We start from the raw sequence: 21171 nt of genomic DNA, 5'->3' as shown, positions 1-21171 counted from the left end.
CAGGTTGCAATGCTCATTTTGCGACACGGTGAACCCCAAAGAAAACATTTATTTATATCGCTAGCATGTCCCGCAGTCAGCGACGCCAGAAAAACACCGCCATCAGTTTTCTTACTTTTTTTTGTTGCAATAGCATAGATATTGACGCACCAGGTAATTTTTTTGCCGTCAGCATTGCAGAAAGGTTGAGTAACAAATTCATGCGTGACAAGGTACTATCTCGCCCTGCTCGTCCTGCACGCCGTATGCCATGGGTGTCAGAGAAAGAGTCCGAGGGTGAGCAAAGACAATTCGTGTGTGTGTCGGGCCAAGGGGATGGGGGGAAGAGCCCAGCGTGCCTTTTCTCTAGCCCGGCCATGACTGTGCAAGGCAGTGTGCGCTACTGAGAGCATGTGCGGTCCGCGTGCCCTATGTCGGAGGTAATCTGCGGCGAGTGCAGAGTCGAGTCTAGATAGCTGATCGATTCGTGCGCACTGTGTTTCCGCTGACCCCTAGTATCATCATCATCATCATCATCATCATCATCAGCCTGGTTACGCTCACTGCAGGACAAAGGCCTCTCCCATACTTCTCCAACTGCCACGGTCATGTACTAATTGTGGCCATGTTGTCCCTGCAAACTTCTTAATCTCATCCGCCCACCTAACTTTCTGCCGCCCCCTGCTACGCTTCCCTTCCCTTGGAATCCAGTCGGTAACCCTTATTAACCTGAAGCATAACTTAACACATAAGCATAACACTTAACACAAGCATAAGCACTTAAGCATAACCTTAATGACCATGGTTATCTTCCCTCCTCATTACATGTCCTGCCCATGCCCATTTCTTTTTCTTGATTTCAACGAAGATGTCATTAACTCGCGTTTGTTCCCGCACCGAATCTGCTCTTTTCTTATCCCTTCACATTACACCTATCATTCTTCTTTCCATAGCTCGTTGCGTCGTCCTCAATTTAAGTAGAACCCTTTTCGTAACCCTCCAGGATTCTCCCCCGTACGTGAGTACAGGTAAGACACAGCTGTTATACAATTTTCTCTTGAGGGATAATGGCAACCTGCTGTTCATGGTCTGAGAATGCCTGCCAAACACACTCCAGCCCATTCTTAATCTTCTGATTATTTCAGTCCTATGAGCCGGATCCGCAGTCACTACCTGCCCTAAGTAGATGTATTCCATTACGACGTCCAGTCCCTCGCTACCTATCGTAAACTGCTGTTCTCTTCCGAGGCTGTTAAACATTACTTTACTTTTCTGTAGATAAATTTTTAGACCCACCCTCCTGATTTGCCTTACCAGGTCAGTGAGCATGCATTGCAGTTGGTCCCCAGAGTTACTAAGCAAGGCAATATCATCAGCGAATTGCAAGTTACTAAGATATTTTCCATTAACACTTATCCCCAATTCTTCCCAATCCAGGTCTCTAAATGCTTCCTGTAAACTCGTTGTGAATAGCATTGGAGAGATCGTATCTCACTACCTGACGCCTTACTTTATTGGGATTTTGTTGCTTTCCTTATGGAGGACTACGGTGGCTGTGGAGCCGCTATAGATAGCTTTCAGTATTTTTACATACGGCTCGTCTACACCCTGATTCCGTAATGCCTCCATGACTGCTCCGGTTTCAACTGAATCAAACGCTTTCTCGTATCAATGAAAGCTATATATGCGGGTTGGTTATATTCCGCACATTTCTCTATTGCCTGATTGATAGAGTGAATATGGTCTATTGTTGAGTAGCCTTTACGGAATCCAGCCTGGTGCTTTGGTTGACGGAAGTCGAAGGTGTTCCTGATTCTATATGCAATTACCTTAGTAAATACTTTGTAGGCAACGAACAGTAAGCTGATCGATCGGTCTATAATTTTTCAAGTTGGCGTCCCCTTTCTTGTGGATTAGAATTATGCTAGCGTTCTTCCAAGATTCCGGTACGCTCGAAGTCATGAGGCATTGCGTATACAGGGTGGCCAGTTTCTCTAGAACAATCTGTCCACCATCCTTCAACAAATCTACTCTTACCTGAACCTCCCCAGCTGCATTCAGCCTTTGCATAGCTCCCAAGGCTTTGTTTACTTCTTCCGCCGTTACTTGCGGGATTTCAAGTTCCTCTAGACTATTATCTCTTCCATTATCGTCGTGGGTGCCACTGGTACTGCATGAATCTATATAGAACTCCTCAGCCACTTGAACGATCTCATCCATATTAGTGATGATATTGCCGGCTTTGTCTCTTAGCGCACACATCTGATTCTTGCCTATTCCTAGTTTCTTCTTCACTGTTTTTAGGCTTCCGCCGTTCTTGAGAGCGTGTTCAATCCTATCCATATTATACTTCCTTAGGTCAGCTGTCTTACGCATGTTGAATAACTTCGAAAGTTCTGCCAGTTCTATTGTAGCTTTAGGGTTAGAGGCTTTCATACATTGGTGTTTCTTGATCAGATCTTTCGTCTCCTGCTATAGCTTACTGGCATCCTGTCTAACGGAGTTACCACCTACTTCTATTGCACATTCCGCAATGATGCCCATAAGATTGTCGTTCATATCTTCAACAGTAAGGTCCTCTTCCTGAATGAAGGCCGAATTCCTGTTCTGTAGCTTGATCCAGAATTGCTCTATTTTCCTTCTTACCGCTAACTCAATATTCGGCTTCTTATGTACCAGTTACTTCCTTTCCCTCCTCAAGTCTAGGCTAATTCGAGTTCTTACCATCCTATGGTCACTGCAGCGCGCCTTGCCGAGCACGTCCACATCTTGTATGATGCAGGGTTAGCGCAGAGTATAAGGTCCATTTCATTTCTAGTCTCTCCATTCGGGCTCCTCTGCGTACATTTTCGGCTATGCCACTTGCGGAAGAAGGTATTCATTATTCGCATATTATTCTGCTCTGCAAACTCTACTAATAACTCTCCCCTGCTATTCCTGGAGCCTATGCCATACTCCCTCACTGTCTTTTCTCCAGCATGTTTCTTGCCTACCCTGGCATTGAAGTCGCCCATGAGTATAATGTGTTTTGTTTTGACTTTATCAATCACCGATTCCGCGTCTTCATAGAAGCTTTCGACTTCCTGGTCATGATGTCTGGATGTAAGGGCGTAGAGCTGTACGACCTTCAATTTGTACCTCTTAAGTTTCACAGCATGACCTGCCACCCGCTCGTTAATGCAATAGAATTCCTGTATGTTACCAGATATATCTTTATTCATCAGGAGTCCGACTACTAGTTCTCATCTCTCCACTAAGCTCCGGTAGCACAGGACGTGCCCGCTTTTCAGCACTGTATATGATTCTTTCGTCCTCCTAGCTTTACTGAGCCCTTTTATATCCCATTTACTGCCCTCTAATTCCTCCAATAGCACTGGTAGACTCGCATCACTAGATAACGTTCTATCGTTAAATGTTTCCAGGTTCAGATTCCAATGGCGGCCTGTCCAGAACCAGGGATTCTTAGCACCTTCTGCTGCGTCGCAGGTCTGACCACCGCCGTGGTCAGTTGCTTCGCAGCTGCTGGGGACTGGGGGCTGGGGTTTCATTGTTGTTTTCATATAGGAGGCTGTGGCCATGTATTGCACCAGGGTGGCAAATCCTGCTCTGGTGAGGGAGTGCGTTACCGGTTCTGGTCACCGGGATCAGGCCACACTCCAGGCCTGTTTATGCAATTTTATCAACACGCGGACTTTTTTTTAATCCGGCGGAAAATTGTGCGGCACCGGCATTCGAACCATGGTCCTATTGCACGCGAGGCGGATGTTCTACCTCTACGCCACCGTTGCACCAATAGACCCATAGTATGGAAGACCCATACTATGGAAGTTGGATAACCTGAAGTTTCAGATACGGCAGCGCGAAAAATGTTTGCTCCCCGAAGTCGGTACTCTTCGTTTTGCCAGCGTCTGACAGCCATTGCTTGTGGTCATCGAGGGATCTCTGTCAGTGTATGCGTCAGCGCACGTGATACTATGCCTGGTAGTTTAATTAAGCGAGAACTTTACCACCACTAACATAAACGAGAAACTGCGAACCTTACTTTGCTGAGTTGTCTGACGCATTCTTATCGCGCATTTCGGGTGAAAGGATGACGTTCCTTTAACGCGGAGTCGCTTTCATTTCCTTTCCTTTATTTCCTATTGAAAGTAACAGTGTCAATGTCTGTTGACAGGAATGTTGAATCACTATGCGTTCTGTTTTCACCGTAATGGATCTCTTGACCATGACATACAGCACCAACCCTTCCTTAATAAATAAATGTCTTATTTAGTACTATCTGCAGTAGCCTAACACCCATACATCCCGCTTATTTTGGTTAAAACGGGGGCGTAATTTTTCGAAACGTAGTACCGAACTATCTCAAGCACATACCCAAACTATAACACAAAGGCACATACGATAACCAATACCATAGTCCAAAGGTACATACAAATTCGTGCAAAATATAGGCGGCAAATGCCGAGTAGTTTAGCCTTAAACTGCTATTTACACCGGTCTCAGTCATCGACGCAACATATTTAACCTCGTAAACCTGAGCATTTCAAGAAACACGAACAGCCTCACAAAGCATCGCGTCCGCTAAGGCCAAGTATATGGGGGCTAGACCTATTGGGAATAGAATTTGTGTACTTAGGTTCTTGGAAACCAACAACAATAACATAATGACTGGAAAAGAAGATCTGTGTTATGGCTGTTATCACAACTTTTTCGCAGTTATTTCTGCGTGTTGTACCTTGTACGATTCTCGCCGTTTCTGATGCTAGGTGTTCAACGATGAACTCACAGTTCCTATTCATTACACCTTGTAGGATCTCATGCAACATAAAGAGCACACCCAAACTTGTACATTCAATAACCGCAACACCAAAGCAAACATGTCCTGCACAAAAGTGTTCCATAGAACTAAGTGTTGCACGGGTAATCTGATTGTTGCCTATTAGCACGTTATAATCAAATCCTCACATGGCAAGTAACGCTGCTTGAAATAATTTAGGTGTTTTATCTCGTAATACACCTTGCACAGTTAACAGCCAGGACAAATGTTCAACGACAGGAGACACGGGAAAAAGGCGACACAGCGCAATGCATTGCCGCATCGGCTCGTAGAAATATAAACATAAATTGTGGGATTTTACGCTAAAATCACGATAATGATCATAAGGCACTACGTACTGAGGGACTCCGTATTATGTCTAACTATCTGAGCTTCTTTAAAGTGAATCTAAATTTAAGCAGACGGGTATTTTTGCACTCTGATGGGCCCCACTGAAATGCGGCTGCCGCGACCACAATCACACATATGCCCTCGAGCTCTGCAGCGAAGCGCCAGAGCTACTAGGATACCGCGCCGGGTCGTAGGTATATCAAACTACAGTTGTGCACAGTCTATACGTGTACGGACCTTAAGCTCTCACTACGTTAGCAAGTTCGGCTATTTATCATCGGAAAAGTTAATTGCATCCTATGTTGTTGTTCGGTACGTCTTATGCTGGTGTTCACTTGCAATCAGCTTATTACAATACGAACGAAAACCGCAACTGGTCCAATTTCTCGCGATGCTTAACGCCTATCGGGCGTTCCCTGTCATGTTACCCACCACTGTTCACCTTGCGGCCCTACTCTGTCCCAGGTGCTGCTGCGTGGCCTCGGACCCATGCTGGCCTCGTGTTGCGGGCTGCTGTTCGTGGTGACCAGCGTGCCTGACCGTTTCGGCTTTTCCTACCTGCAGTACACGGACCCGACTGTATTGCTCACGCTGCTCTACACGTACGCGCTGCACGTGCTCACATTTGTGACGCTCGTCACCACCTTCTTCACGTCGGAGACGCTGGTCGTGCTGGCAACCTGCTTCGCGGTGCTCATCTCCTTCCTGCCGTACCTGCTCTTCGTCGAGATGACGTTTCCTTTCCGCCTCATCTGCTGCATGCTGCCGAACACGGCGCTTCAACTCGCCATGGACATCATCCTCACCTTCGAACGAGACAGTAAGACAGCTCCCACATGTTGCTCTAGAGTATTCTTCACACACTTCCATCGCGGTCGAAAAGGTGTTACGGGTGATATCATGCGGTACCGCATGGCGGCACTGTGTGAATGGGAGCGTTCTCGCATTCTACACGCGTTTGAGACGCTGCCACTGAAACGCTCAGACTATGATCGAAGACGCAAAAGCTGTTACTTGAGAAAGGATGCAGTCAGAGGCGGTCGCAGACGCTGCAAGGGGTTCGCAAATGGTTCTTGAGAAAGCGGCGCTCGAAGTACAGAGTGGCTCCCGCGTGCGGCTAAGACACGGTGGTAAAGGGAGAGCCACACATAATACACTTCACAATATTGCGTCACAGATAATCACCTTCCAAAGTATGTTCAGTGCATTATTGGATGGGAACCGGGGTCGGCTCTTCCTAAATGTTTGTGAATGCGTTAGCATTGGGAGTGTCAAAGTGAACAAAGTGTGTGTATGTGAAATTCGGGAAGCCGGCCATGTAATAGCGATATCTTAGAAGAGCGTGTGCGTGTGTGTGTGAAAGGGCGTTGCCTATGGGTATGCATATATATCTGGTCACGAGACTACGAGCAATGTGTCAAAGATAACGTTGGTCACTGTGTGGAAGAGGACGACGATTGTAAAGATTGTCCTTGCGTCATCTTGGCTGTTTTGTAGCTCGTTGTAGCGAGTGTGTAAATATATTTTACCGTGGCATTTTGTTAGAGGTACTGTGTACTACGCCAGAGAGAAATCCGCTGCGGCGGTGTCCAGGCAAGTTCCATCATGCCAGCAGGCGGGGATACTGCGTCAGACGCAACCGGCACACCAACCGGTGATCTGGATCCAACAGGAACAGACAGCCTTGACGCCACTGACTGACTTGGGAATTACGAGCGCGTAGCAACAATCAAGTATTATCCAACTAAGTATTATCCAGTACTTAGATAATGTGAAGCTCATTCCTCCATGCAGCGTGAGTTGATGAATATGGCGTACCAGCAGCTCTCATTGCAGACTCTCTCTCAGCACCTCAGTGTTTTCCTCGTGCTCAGACTTGAGTGACTCGATCCCGACAGCGTGCTTCGCCTCCAGACTCCGCTCGATGTTTTCCCGCTCCTAGTCCAACCTTTGAGAGCCAAGCGTGTCAGCGTACTGCTCCACTTCGTGCTTCAGTAGAAGTAGCTCGTCGTCTATCAACTTCACTTCTTCCTGATACTGCTTCTGTCTTGCAAGCCGTTCCTTCAGATGTCTCCTGTGGTCGACCTCGGTCCCTCGGAGCTTCTCCTCAAGATTCTGCAGTGTATACTCGTACTCGGCAGGAACAGTCTCCACTTCATCTTCCAGCCTAGACTTGTCCTCAGAGAGCATAGACTCATATTCGGTGCGTGCCGCTTCCGCCTCTCGTCGCAACGTCGCATTCTCTTCTGCTACTCGTCTGATTGCAGTGCTTTGCTCAACCTTCGAATCCAAGCTGGCCCTTGTGATGCTCTCTGCAAGCTCTACGATTTCGTCCCTTTCTTTCTTGAGGGAATCAAGTGCACTGCGGAGTTACTCTGTCTTTTTCTGCTCTACCTCGAGGGCAGAGGAAAGTTTTTGGAGCACTTCAGCGTGTTTGTTGATAAGCTGCGCCACTTCGGCAGAAGCCTTCGCCTGCTGTTCGTTGGCACACCGGCTAATAGCCTGATCCTTTACCCGGAGGCTGCAACGGAGGACGTCCAGCTCTTCTGTCAGGCGCCGCCGCTCGTCAGCTAGCCTTGCCTCCGCAGTTTTCTCCAGCTGCGCCACTTCTTCCCGATGCTTGCTCAGCAGCTCCTTGGTGCATACCACCTGCTCAGAGAGGAGTGCCGTCTTCTCCCGAGAGTGCTGCTCCTCTAGGCTTGCCTTGACCTCCAGCAGCACACGACAACAACATGACTGCCTTCTACCTTCTGCTAATTCAACTGCAGTCTGAAGAAAAAAATTACCGACGATTACGTTACTTCCTAATGCGAAATTTGAGCGCAGCAAATACCCTGACTGTTTGCGAGCCTTTGTTTGCGTTTGGCCTCGGCCTCGGCCGCGCGAACGGTAGAGTCTTCTCTGCGACGGCGATGAGCTTCTGCTTCAGCCTCGCTTACTGCTGGTTGCTCTCGACGGCGGCGATGAGCCTCCGCTTCGGCGGTGCGAACGGCAGGGTCTTCTCGGCGGCGGCGATGAGCTTCTGCTTCAGCCTCGCTTACTGCTGGTTGCTCTCGACGGCGGCGATGAGCCTCCGCTTCGGCGGCGCGAACTGCAGGGTCTTCTCGGCGGCGGCGATGAGCTTCTGCTTCAGCCTCGCTTACTGCTGGTTGCTCTCGACGGCGGCGATGAGCCTCCGCTTCGGCGGCGCGAACGGCAGGGTCTTCTCGGCGGCGGCGCTTAGCCTCTGCTTCGGCGACGCGTACTCCTGGATCATCTCGACGGCGGCGACGGTAAGCTTCTGCTTCGGCGGCACGCACCTCTGGATTCTGACGGCGATGGCGCTGGGCCTCTGCTCTGGCAGCTCGTTTAGCAGCAGCAGCAGCAGCAGCAGACGGAGGACTTCCATCGGTCGTCTCGCTCATGGCTCAGAAAGAACTGGCAGATAATTTCGCAGTGGCGAACGGCAGCGGCAATTTCGGCTCGGGCGGTGCACATATACAGATCCGCCGCCACCGATCTGGCTCTCTGATTGCCACCGCACAGGGGTTGCATTGGAGGAGGAGCGAAGAAAGGAATTAAGTTCGAGCCGGCGTTTTGACAACCGGAGACTCGCAGGAAGAGGGGGGAGGGGGGCGGCGTGTACACCCAGCGGCAAACGATGGGGGCAGAAGCGCGCGCAGCAAGCGGACAACACGATAAAGGGAGGAGGGAAGAGATAGCAGTGACTGACTGATGCCGCTGACGCCGATAGTGAGTCAACCCCAGCTGCGGAGTTGGTTTCAGGGACAACGCCGCCGATGCCGACACAAACAATATGATACCCTCGCTTCCGCAGCGCTAAGAACCAGGTCTAGCCGTGGGAAGGTGGTCACGTATTCGTCGACGTGCCGGGGCCTACGTGAAATAACCGGCGCGTCGGCAACTGAAGAGCACCCTATCCGCCACACAAGAACAGGGGGGGGGGGACCCTTTCCTCCTCTTTCTGCATGGCGGCGACGGTGTTCTATGCAGTCACGTTATCTTGACTCTCTAGCGGCGTCAGCGGCATCCAGCGGTATCAGTCGGTCGCTGCTAGCGCTGGGGGGATGAAAGGGGGGCGGAGCTGGTTACGAGGCCGACGACAACGCCGACGACGACGCGAAACCCAGGAACGGACGCAGAAGAGCTGCGCTCTAAAACACTTGATGTGAGGTTCATAAAGTGGCAAGTAGATGTTTTCGCTTTCTGATTTTCAATTTTACCCGGAGTAGATGCCGTACACTGTGCAGTCAGCTCTTTGCTTCGGCACATAGACGTCGCATGCCATTTTCGACATATCTTTCACCTAATGCTTGCCTTACATATTTTAGCAGTATGGTGAAGCCTGGTACAGAGGAAACATCTGTTTGCCTCTTTGTGCTTCATTTTCTTATCTTCATAAGGCATCGTTCTCCTACAATCATCAGTATAATGAGTAGTATTCTCGCAAAATATGCAAAACTTTGCAGCTGTACTATGAAAACTAACAGTTCTTGTCTGCCGCTTACGCTCAGTTCTGTTGCCGTAGCTTTCTTTCCTTTCTGTCGACAATTCCTCTCTGCACTCTACTAGCTGATCTTCTATTTATATATATATATACAGGGTGTCCCAGTTAAATTGGACCAAGATATTCAAAATAACCAAGGGCTCTAGAGAATTTGTGCAGGCTGCATAGTTGCCGCAGTCGTATGTACTTACAGCCGGTATTTTTTTTTCATCACGAAGTATTTCTTAATTACTTTTAATTGGTGAACTTTTTAATTATTTCTTGCATCGCAACCATATCAATTATAAGGTTGTAGGGCACCTGAAATAACCTCGGAATCAAGCATTTGTTTAGTGCTTAGCTTTGCCTCGTTGGTTTTTCACAGAAAAAAACAAAAGCGAGTGAGACATCCAAAGTACGAAATAGATATGCGCTCCCGCGCCGCTACTCAAGCGCTCCCAATCGGATAGCCACGGATACACGGCTTTACTAGCGGCGGCAGCTCGATACAGGGCTCCACGCTATGTGATGGTTGCGGCATCAAGAGAACACGCCACTGACGCAATGATAAGTGTAGTGGAGCCTTGTGCGATGCGGCGATAAGAGAATGCAGCCGCATATCTTTCAATCGTTGCTTGTAGGTGCGCTTGAGCAGCAGCGTGCTAGTGCGCATCTATTTCGTGTACTTCACTGGCTTTTGTTTTTTCTTGGAAAAAACCAGGACCACTTCATCACGAAATAAATGCTTGATTCGGAGGTTATTTAAAGGGCCCTACAACAGTGGAATTATTATGTTTGCGATTCAAGGAATAATTAAGAAGTTCACTCATTAAAAGCCTTTAACTAAATAATACTTCGTGATGAATAAAATACTGGCCGTAAGTATACATACGGCTACGGCTACAGTGGAGTCAGTACAATATCTCGAGTTCTTGGTATTTTAATAATCTTGGTCCAAGTTAACTGGGACACCCTGTGTGTGTGTGTGTGTGTGTGTACATATATATATATATATATATATATATATATATATATATATATATATATATATAGAGAGAGAGAGAGAGAGAGAGAGGGAGGGAGAGAGGGAGAGGGGGGGAGAGAGAGAGGGGGGGAGAGTGGTCTGCTCCCGACTACCATTCACACGCCAAGCTGGGCGAGTTGGTGATTGAACATGTTGCTATGGGTGGGTATCGCCTAGGCGCCGTGTGTGTGTGTGTGTGTGTGTGTGTGTGTGTGTGTGTGTGTGTGTGTGTGTGTGTGTGTGTGTGTGTGTGTGTGTGTGTGTGTGCGTGTGTGTGTGTGCGTGTGTGTGTGCGTGTGTGTGTGTGTGTGTGTGTGTGTGTGTGTGTGTGTGTGTGTGTGTGTGTGTGTGTGTGTGTGTGTGTGTGTGTGTGTGTGTGTGTGTGTGTGTGTGTGTTCCTTCTTCGTCCACCATCGTTATAGTGCCTTCGCTGCAAATCATGCTTAACCAACACGCCCAACTATCTATCCTAACAGCGATAGAGCGATACAGCGCTCGTATCGTGTACTTCATCTTGTCTTTCGTCCGGGTTGAGCTGCCCACCCATAGGAACACGTCCCGACTTCCGTCAGTTGCACATCGCATTCGGAAGACGCAGGGCGTGTTTCAAGTGAAGTCCAGAACAACACTGTGCAGTGTAGCGACCAAAGTTTAGGTCATGTATCAGATACCTCTAATAGGCGTGACATAATGCTGGCGCATCTCTCTCGCACTCACCGCTCAATCGCCACTCATCCTTTTTTAAGTTGACACTTTCCGAGTTCACAATCGCGTAGGAGTGCACATGTGACATCACTTTTAAGAGAGGTCCTGTTATTGCACAAAACCTTGTATCAACTTAAATTTTGACTGATAATGCGCTAAATTAGTTACAAATACGTAGCATACATATCTCTGACGCGAACGTCACAAAGCAGCGAGGATGACAGTCACATAATTTTCTTAATAAGTAGTCGTGTCTAAATCGAGCCCAAGCAGATAGCGCGTGCGCATCCGATGTGACGCATATGACAAAAATCACTGCACGCCGCCTCCGAGATTCTGAGCGTGTCGCGCGCAGAGCCTAGTTTCGGAGAGCATGCCAGGTAGCCAGGCTAGTTCTAACCATCCTAGATTGTGCGTAATAGCGGTTGCGCTGTAGTGGTAGCGCTCTGTTTTATTTTGCTAAGGAAATTATAAAATGTTCTGACCATTTATCGACAGATGGACTCAGACGACAAACGTAAAGTTATGTATGAAGGCAGCTGCGCCATCTGACACACGGCTTTTTTGGGTGCTACAACATGTTGCCGCAGTTGAGGCGTGAAAGAAAGCTTACTCTATTGCCACCTCTTATGTGCCATTCAAATTGTGTGAAATGCAGAAATGTCCTAACTGACAAACGCTGAAGCGATTTCCATTATATTTCGTTCATGTCAGGCAAAGCCGCCGAATATCACTGAATAAAAAAGAAAGAATAGCTCCACAACAGTTGAGGCTCTGCAAATCCTCTCGAAAACAAATGTCAACAGTTTTGCAATCTGTATTTCTGAGGCCGTTAAAAATGGTCAAGTGCGTTTTTTTTTTCAGCTGATGTGGTTTCAACAAGCTGTATCTCTATGGGAGTCTTGCTATATTTCTATTAAAAATTAATCATGTAATACCAAGCCATGTATATTCTGCCAATGTCGTTCACTTTCTATGTCCCGACAGATTCCATTTGCTTAACCGCGATATCATTTCGATAGCAGTGGTAGGTTGTCATGCGGTACACAAGCCTTTCTAATAGATTTTTACTTATTCAATATGTACTACAAAACTGCTGTGTAAAAAATTTTAAAAAGTTGCAATATATAATCCATGGGTGAGTGATCCTACTTAACGTTCACGGAAGTGTCTCAGTAGCACATTCGTCATGTTCCTGTTGGAAACAGCGCGTTTGCGATGCTTGTGGTGGGTGTACGAAGCGCTTATACTTACACGAAGTCTATCCTGAAAGATCGAGATCTCTTTAAATTACTGTTACCAAAGATCTAACCTTGAAGGCAAATGCTACTGCTCCGTTGCACATTTAGGGCACCAGCCGCAAGAATAGCTCTGCACATGTCGGTGTATTTGTTGTTTGGTTACGTGTATTTGGTTTGGTTATTATGCACGTATGTGTCAACTGATGCAGACTACTTCAGCCGATATAGCCTTCGCGTTAAAAGAAACGAGTCGGGACAGCCGTGAGTTCGACGTAAATTCCGTGTCATACCTTGAAAAATACTTTGCGGAGACATATGAGATGCTACAAACAGATTTCGGAGCGTACGCAATCTTTACGGAACACTGCAACGCACAATTCTTGTCCAAACATAGTGAAGGTTTTACTTCCGTTGAAGATGATCACCGCTGAGAAATGCCATTGATCTTAAAAATAATTTCCCTTTGAATGAAGTGATTGAAGTGATTCGTTCGAACCATCGCTGATAATCTGGGCCGTGGCTTAAGAAGTCGGAATCGCCAGAACTGCAGTTTTTAGATGGAATACCTGAGGTTTGATGAGCGCCATCAGATTCTCACCGACATGTCGTGAACGGGCCACCCCACATAAAGGAAAAAAAAAAGGTACTGCTGTGCCTTTTGTGAGATGAAAAAATAGGAACACTAGTAAAATTGAGCTGCAGGACGGGCTACATGTGATGAAAAGTAATAAAAAACGCATCACCGCTGGGGGACGAGATATGAGTGTATGGCTACTATATATGTGTTGAAACTAAGCGTCAGCCATAACCGTGGACGCGACTAACTTCGCCGAAGCGCATAAAGGCGCGACAAGTATGGTCACATGTCTCGGTGTTTCGTTCTTCCTTACAAAATTTTAATTAAATAGCAGTTTCTTTCACAAGAAAAGACGGTCGATCGGCAACAATATTTTGAAGCTTTAAAAAGCACCTGTGAAGCAGCGAGCAAGAACAAACTGAATGTTTGAGAACAGCAGCGCTGGACTACTGTAAGCCTTTTACTAGAAAATTACTCACACATGTGATCCGCTGTTGCATGGTGGTCAAGGTAGCAAAGCGTATTAGCTCGACTTATCCGTGGCCTATTATTCTGTGCAATAGCGGTTTAAATGCGACATCCTTAAGAGCTATAGCGACCATTATCATGTTTCATTAGTATTCATATTTTACCGTGTGGGACACGTATGTACAGACAATACGTTATACAAATTCAGGTTCACAACCTTGTTTGTTTATTCAGATATGTAAGTACTAACTGGCAAAACATACGCTGCTTAAATTTAAAGCTTATAAGGTCGTCCTCAGAAACATGTCGCGCAGTATCCCAATCATTAAACTATGCGATCCGTTATTCATTATTGGTTGTTCCTTTTTGTACAGTTTGGATTATTACACTCAACCTCATATTCACATAACGCATGGCCCTCACATGGTGTTTTTTTTTATTGTGCTGTGAACATAAGAAAAAAGCGTGGCAAACGCGTCCGTCTTTTTTGTTTTGTCTATTTTTGGTTACGCTTTGACTTTTTTGGTTATGCGGTTACACTTTTATAACAATAGCGATCAAATGACTTCCTGGCTATGTAAATGCCACTTTTAAAGAAAACATATCGTCCTACACTAAAAATAAATGAAGCAAGATTTATTTATAAGCAAACTTTAATTTATTCATTTGTTTATGTTACTTCTCAAGAAGCCTGCGGCATTCAAAAGGAAACGGGAGAAAATGACTAAGAAATGTGCAGTTAATCACAAAGATAAACGATGGTACTTATGCAATAGCTAAATAATTTCGCGAACAGTAGTTATAATTATTGTAACAAATGTCACAGTACCATGCGGTGTCGTTAGTATCCGCTATTTGTTAACTGTTGCCAACTGTGCTTGACGTACGGACAAACTTCTTTAGGTAGTAAATGTTTTTACCTGCTTCCTTGGTACCTAGGGTTGTCATGATAACAGTAAACTTTGCGGCAATTTGTCGGTACCTTTAACCTTTAACGTACCTTTAACGGGCACGACATTTCTTGAAGACGGTAGATGTTGCGTGGGCATGTGAGTGTGAGTAAGCCTCGGAGTCTGTCTGCTATACAGCATCGCACAAAGCACCAAAAAGATCTTCTCGACCCCGAATCAACACTCCTGAAACTGAGACAACAGGGGTTGTCGGCATGCGCAGTGACGGGCATGCAGTGGGACCAGCTGAACATGATGCTGTCCGCGGAGGTGCCCAGCCTGGCGTCGGTACTGCTGGTCATGCTGCTGGGGGTGTCGTTTAACGTGGTGCTGGCCCTGATAATGGACGACGTGCTACCGCTTTCGACCAACACCGATGGCCCCCGACTATTTCACATCTGCGCGGTGAGCAGAGCTGTTTACGGCGCGAACTTCCGGCGACGCCCGTATAATGTAATAATGTATCTTACGCGATTTTGCGACCGCAACCCGCCGTGGTTGTCCAGTGGCTATGGTGTGGGGCTGCTGAGCACAAGGTCGCGGAATCGAATCCCGGCCACGGCGGCCGTATTTCGATGGCGGTGAAATACGAAAACACCCGTGTACTTAGATTTAGGTGCACGTTAAAGAACCCCAGGTGGTCGAAATTTCCGGAGTTTTTCACTACGGCATTCCTCATAATCAGAAAGTTGTTTTGGCACGTAAAACCTCATATTTTTTTCTATTTTGCGACCGCAATGTATGCGTGCACGACCGATTTTTAAATGGCAGACGGAACTGGAAAGTGCAGAGAGCCGCATGGGTGTACTTTTGCAAGCGTATGACACGTGGGCAATATTTCGAAAGATCACGAAAGTGAACACAGCGATTTCAGAGCCATAAGAGAGAACTCTTGAAACAGATAAAGCGACACACTGGAAGACGAAGCTGCGAAAGCGTGTATACGGTGAGTGGAACAGCGCTGATGTTTTGCCACTTCGGCCGCAGTTTGAAGCGACATTATTCCCTCCAACGAAGTCAACGTCTACTGTAAAGAACTACGCATCAACAGTCATTAGTGATTAACTCACCACCTGTGCTTATAGAAGAGCGAGTACATGCGCATGAAATGACGTAACACTCCCTATAGGGCGTGGTGCTCGGTGGTGGTAGTGGTTCGAACAGGTTCAACTGTTCTTCGCGTTGTCGAATAATTCGCCGTCCAACTGCCATCTGCTAGCCTCCTGGATAGTTCGCACAGTGACCAACCCGGAAAGGAGTTGGCTTCATGTTCGAATCTCGTAACAGGACGAATGTTTCTTCATGTACCAAGCCTTGCTTCTCAGAAACCCGTGTGGGTTCCTTTTGTAGTTTCATGCTACATACGGGTGGATGTAAATCTTTTAGTTCATGAGCGTTTCTCTACCTTACGGACTTCCGCAGAACTGATTTGCATTATTCTCAAATTGTATTTAAAGATGTGTGCGAAAGAAACAACTAGAGTACCGCATTGCCCCTCGGTTTAGTGATACTTACAACACCTCTGAATAATGAAACGTGAGGGTCATGACAGTAACATTAGATTGTGTATAATAAACTGCATGGTACAGAAACGAACAAACGACAACGGCGAACATCTCACCACAGAATGTCATAGTCGGAATATTATATGTGACATGTTTCTATGAACAACTTCATCATCACATCCAGCATAAGCATCAGGAGCACAGACTGTACTGGTGTGTGATTATTTATTTGGATAAAGAAACAAAACTGTGACTCTATACTTACAAAACGTTATATCTGCACATACGTGCGACCCAACGCAGCACATAGCTTTATTTGATAATAATGATGGAAACTATAGTTTATCGAAACATCGGATAAAGTCCACCAGAGCTTACCTCGGTATTACCTTCTGCTAACTGGTCTGTTTGACCTTTTTATTGCTTAGTAAAGGTAGCCCTTAATGCAAGTATGAAATAATAAATGTAGTAAAGTGCTAGTAGTAACTGGGTAGTAATTGGTGATGAATTTATTAACTATATCCTTTGCTAAGTGTTCAATATATTTTCTTATAAAGTATTACGTCCGGACGGGTAAAGGAAAGAATAGTGTCCATGTTCTCAGTCTTCATTTTATGACCTTCCCTCTCAATTATATCGATGGTCTCGGTGCTGTTCACCTTATCTTTAAAATTATGACTGATCTTTCGTGGAGAAATGTTACGACAACAATGTGTGGAAAGTAATTCTTTCAATCCTAAGCGGAACCTCAAAAGTCAGTTTCGGCGCTGCTGGTTCTCAGCGCGATATATAGCACTTTCCAGCTCGCTTTCTTCAACTATTGAAGAATGGACTTTTCATATGATGCGTCAGCTATGCATTTAAATGCAGAAAAGTACGCATTTGGGCTAGTTGGTACATGATTACGAGCAGTAAACAGCGCTAAACAACAGGACGAAAAGAGAGACACAGACCACAGCGCTAACAACGAAGTGTCTTTATTGTTTCAGTCAACATATATAAACTCTATCGCAATGTTAAATCTTGATGTAGTAAAAATGAACTGCTTTGAGATAGCGGTAGAGTACATGCCGGGTGTGGCAGGTATTTAAAAACAAAGCGACGCCCACAAGTAAACAGACACAGATACTGGATACAGATAATTTATGACTATTTACGTTGTGTACAGGTGGCCATGCATGCAATCAATGTCATGGTTCAACGACACCGCCGAGAGCATCGATCACAGACTCCACACACTGCCGAAACCAACCGCAGGCTGTGATGAGGTGTGTCTTCTGAACATTCGCCATTGCATCAACAGCAGCTCCCCTGAGAGCCTCAAGGGTGTTGTGTGGGTGCATATTGGACTTCCTTTCAACTACACTCCATATGTAGTAGCCCATTGAGTTGAGATTTGGGGAGCTGGGATACCACAAGCTTGGAGTAACGTGGTCATCGAGGATTTCGGCCATCCATTCTTGTGTGGTATGGGAGGTGTAGGATGCTGCATAGTGGGAAACATATGGCCTCTCACGTGCTACAGCAGCAATCCAGGGCTTCACAACCGTGTTCAATACCTCAGCGCAAGCAATAACGTTAACTCTGGCACTTAGAGAAAACAAATGTTGGGGCATCACGTCACCTTCACTGCTCCCGACACCCAGGACCATCATTGATGCTGGAAATTTTGTGCGCACGACCGTTGGAACATCCTCGGGGCCTTTGCACAGCTACCAATCATTTTGCGGCTCAACCCCAGGTCCTGGACGAACCTTTTCTCATCGTAGAAAAGCCACATTATTCCAGGCTCCTCTGGGTGTTTCAGTTTGGCCAGGAGACGCTTAGCTCTGGTCAGGCGGTTCTCCTTAGGTTCTCACACGACAGCTGTACTCTCTGCATAAGACTTGTAGCAAAGGTCCGCATGAAACACACGTCTCACAGTGACTTCGCCAACCTCCACCCCCTTGACGAGGGCTCTCATCAACTTGCCAAGGTCTTCATCATTGATACCTACGCGAAAAATGAAATGCGTCCAGATCACCCTTCGCAGCCTCCAGTTCTTACCGAACTTTCAGCACGAATAATCGGGCAACCTTCAAGAATGTGGCTATCTCAGAATCGGCGTGTCCTGCAGCCAAGGACACAATAACTGCATGCCTTTTCATTTACTCAGTTATCTGAACTTCTGGCGTGGTTACCTGCAGCAAAAAAGTATTTTTTGCTGTGATGGACCTAGAGGATGGCGCTCACGAAATGCGCGTTCTCAAATGCCTGCCGCACCGTGTATATGCTGACTATAAGAATTAATACACTTTGTTGTTAGTCAGCGCTGTGGTCTGTGTCCCTGTCTTCGTTCTATCTAGCGCTGTGTACTACTTGTACCTTTAATGTCTACGTTGCCTTGCCGACCATTTTTTTGCCCAGATTCATGAACCAGCTCGTTAACGCGATAGTACTTGACCTGTGGCAGAACGTAAGTGATTATTGGATGCTTATTTGCGCACTTAAAAAGACAATTTTCCGTTGACCCGTTCTGAGCACATTTTAGCGGCGGCAAATTAGCAGGGAAATTACATACATGGTAGCGGTATCTCTGGCGAGTTTTCTTCAACGCGCAGCTGAAATGGTGTTGAAAGATTTGAAACTGCCCCACTGCTCCAGGATGGGCCCTGAACTAGTGCTACCTCTGTCGAAAATATATGGCGTGTTTAAATTGTGCTCAGCCTGCACGACTTGAGCGACTGCTGCTCTCCTCCGAGTAAACCGGCGAGATCTGGAGGCCTGTGTCCATATTGAGTGGCACCAAACAAACGGAAACGAGGAGTACTTTAGTATGTTGCGTTTCATGCATACCTGTAAGCTCAGAGAAATCACCTTCCGTCACGAATTCGGCGCGATAAGCACAAACACGCGTGCATAGATGGGTTCCCAGACTCTTGCCTGCGCACAGGCTCGCATGCATACGGACACACGCACATGCGTCCAATTATTTCAGGGACAGTATGTGTAGCCGCAATATGCATGGACACACTTGGGCATTGACCTTTGTCTCCCCAGGAGAGCCAACGGAACGTTCACAGATTTTTGTACAGCGCTACCGAGCCTCGAGTACATGCTTGCGATCGGTCGTACTTCCGCAGCTAAAAAAAAACACGACATAGAACATAAGGTGTACTCGTTTACAGTGCAGTAGCGTATCAACTTATTTACAGTACAGCAGCTTATCGTGCACGTCGACGAGGACCATTTCAATCTACTGAATTCCCAAATTTCACAGTTAGCTACACTCTTCCGATGTCACATCGACTTAGCAGAAATTCCAAGACTGGCACACATTTGAGATGTGCTACTTTGAACTGCATTAGCGGTTCTGAGAACAGATCGAAAGCGCGTGCTTCTAAGGGCTCTAAATCGCTTCTAAATGGTTCTATATCGTATGGCGGGGATTTTTAGTGGATTTTAGGAGCGAATATCCCAAAAGTGGTGGTAGTCTTAGGATTTCTGATAAGCAGATCTATTTTAAATACGCCTCGGCTTCAGTGTCATATTTGAAACATGTGCCCTTAAGTGAGCAACTAAAAAGGTAATTGGTAATTTACACAAACTTTAAGCATCATGTAATTTAGGCAATGTTGTAGGTAAATTACAATATTGTCGTCGACATTTTTCTTTCTGCTAAATCGGCAAGCGACGCAGACTAGCTCAAAAAGAATGGTAGGGGTATAGATATGACAACGCTTTTCTTCCGATGTGTGCGTGTGTGCGTGCGTGTGTGCGTGTGTGCGCGCGTGTGTGCGTGTGTGCATGTGTGTGGGTGTGTGTGTGTGTGCGTGCGTGTGTGTGCGTGTGTGCGTGCGTGTGTGTGTGTGTGTGTGTGTGTGTGTGTGTGTGTTTGTGTGTGTGTGTGCAGCTACACTCAGTATAGCTGCATCATCCCTAGTAAAAAGCATTCACTACATGTATTTTCTTTATCTCGGTACTTGGCGCAATGCCATCATGCATGCCTAAGACAGTGGTTAAGGCCGATCCACACGACGGACCAAGTCTGCCGATCTGTCACGTGATGCGACATCACGGCCCTCCGCGGTCCGGTCTGGCGCACAGCAAGTCTACATGGCGGACCGCCATAGCAGACGGCAGAGCAGACCCACCAGCTACACTCTCGGCCAGAGTGTTATTATCCTTATCATTCCGGCTCGAGTCCCACAAAGCCGGGAACTGCTCAACGAGGGATACAAAATAAAAAAACCTCCTCGTCACTCCAAGAGGACACGGTGTTTAAAAAATATGTGTAGGCGGAACGGCGGACATCAAACGACTAGCTTGACTGGCTTTTACTGAGCCGAAAACTAGATTGGATTTGGCTGAAGACACTCTGTTGCCGGACAACATTCGTTGACTACACCAAAATCGCTGCGGTTTGCATGCGGTCCGCCGCCAAAACTGAAGCAGGAAAAGCCTCGGCGATTTGTTGGACCGCGAGGGCCGCGTTCCTGCGCGGGCCAACGGCGATATGCAGGAGCTGATGACGTCCTATTACGTGATGCGCGGACCGCGGTCTAAAAGAGCCATTTGGTCCGTCGTGTGGATCGGCCTTTATCAGTCAGTCGCTCTGCGCCCTCCCAGGAAGATATTGTAGCAAGTTCTTTCGCGACAGACCAGCGATATGAGTAGGTGTTTAATATCTTTCTGGACAACCACATCACTGCGTTCTATTGTGCTAAAATATTTCGTCCATGTTCTTGTGTGTATAGTTTTGGAATACCGTTTGTCGCCTTATGTCGCCTTATGCAAGCATCTTTGCGAGACGTTACGGTGATCATCCCTTCAGGACTTTTAGATTGAAGTATTACAGCCGAGAAGATAGGAAGACGGTAGCAGACGGGGTGCCTCGTGCTAAACGTATCCAAGCCAAGACAGTCCATTACCAATCATTCTGCCGTTTCTAAGCAAACGCATCTCGCTAGGCCTGCAGACGCCGCAATTGACGAACGACCTGAGAAATCCCGACGTACTAAGCGTTCATAAAGAACATTTCAGATGAGGAAGCGAAAGTTCATTTGAATAGTTGGTGGCGATCAGCGAGA

The 21171-nt window shown here is 46.8% G+C and overlaps 1 protein-coding gene across 4 annotated transcripts in view; it reads left to right on the top strand.

Annotated features, from left to right (window-relative positions):
* LOC135900146 (phospholipid-transporting ATPase ABCA3-like) overlaps positions 1-21171 on the top strand; it is a 153054-nt gene that overhangs the window by 22106 nt on the left and 109777 nt on the right. For all 4 annotated transcript variants that reach the window (XM_065429589.1, XM_065429590.1, XM_065429591.2 and 1 more), the window contains exons 4-5: positions 5612-5966; positions 14821-15002. In XM_065429589.1, coding sequence (XP_065285661.1) covers positions 5612-5966; positions 14821-15002 — 537 coding nt within the window. The remainder of the gene's footprint in view (positions 1-5611; positions 5967-14820; positions 15003-21171) is intronic.

This window comes from Dermacentor albipictus, chromosome 4 (assembly GCF_038994185.2).
Source record: "Dermacentor albipictus isolate Rhodes 1998 colony chromosome 4, USDA_Dalb.pri_finalv2, whole genome shotgun sequence".
Taxonomy (NCBI): Eukaryota; Metazoa; Arthropoda; class Arachnida; order Ixodida; family Ixodidae; genus Dermacentor; species Dermacentor albipictus.
The sequence above is the reverse complement of the archived record's forward strand: the minus strand, read 5'-3'. Positions and strand labels throughout refer to the sequence as shown.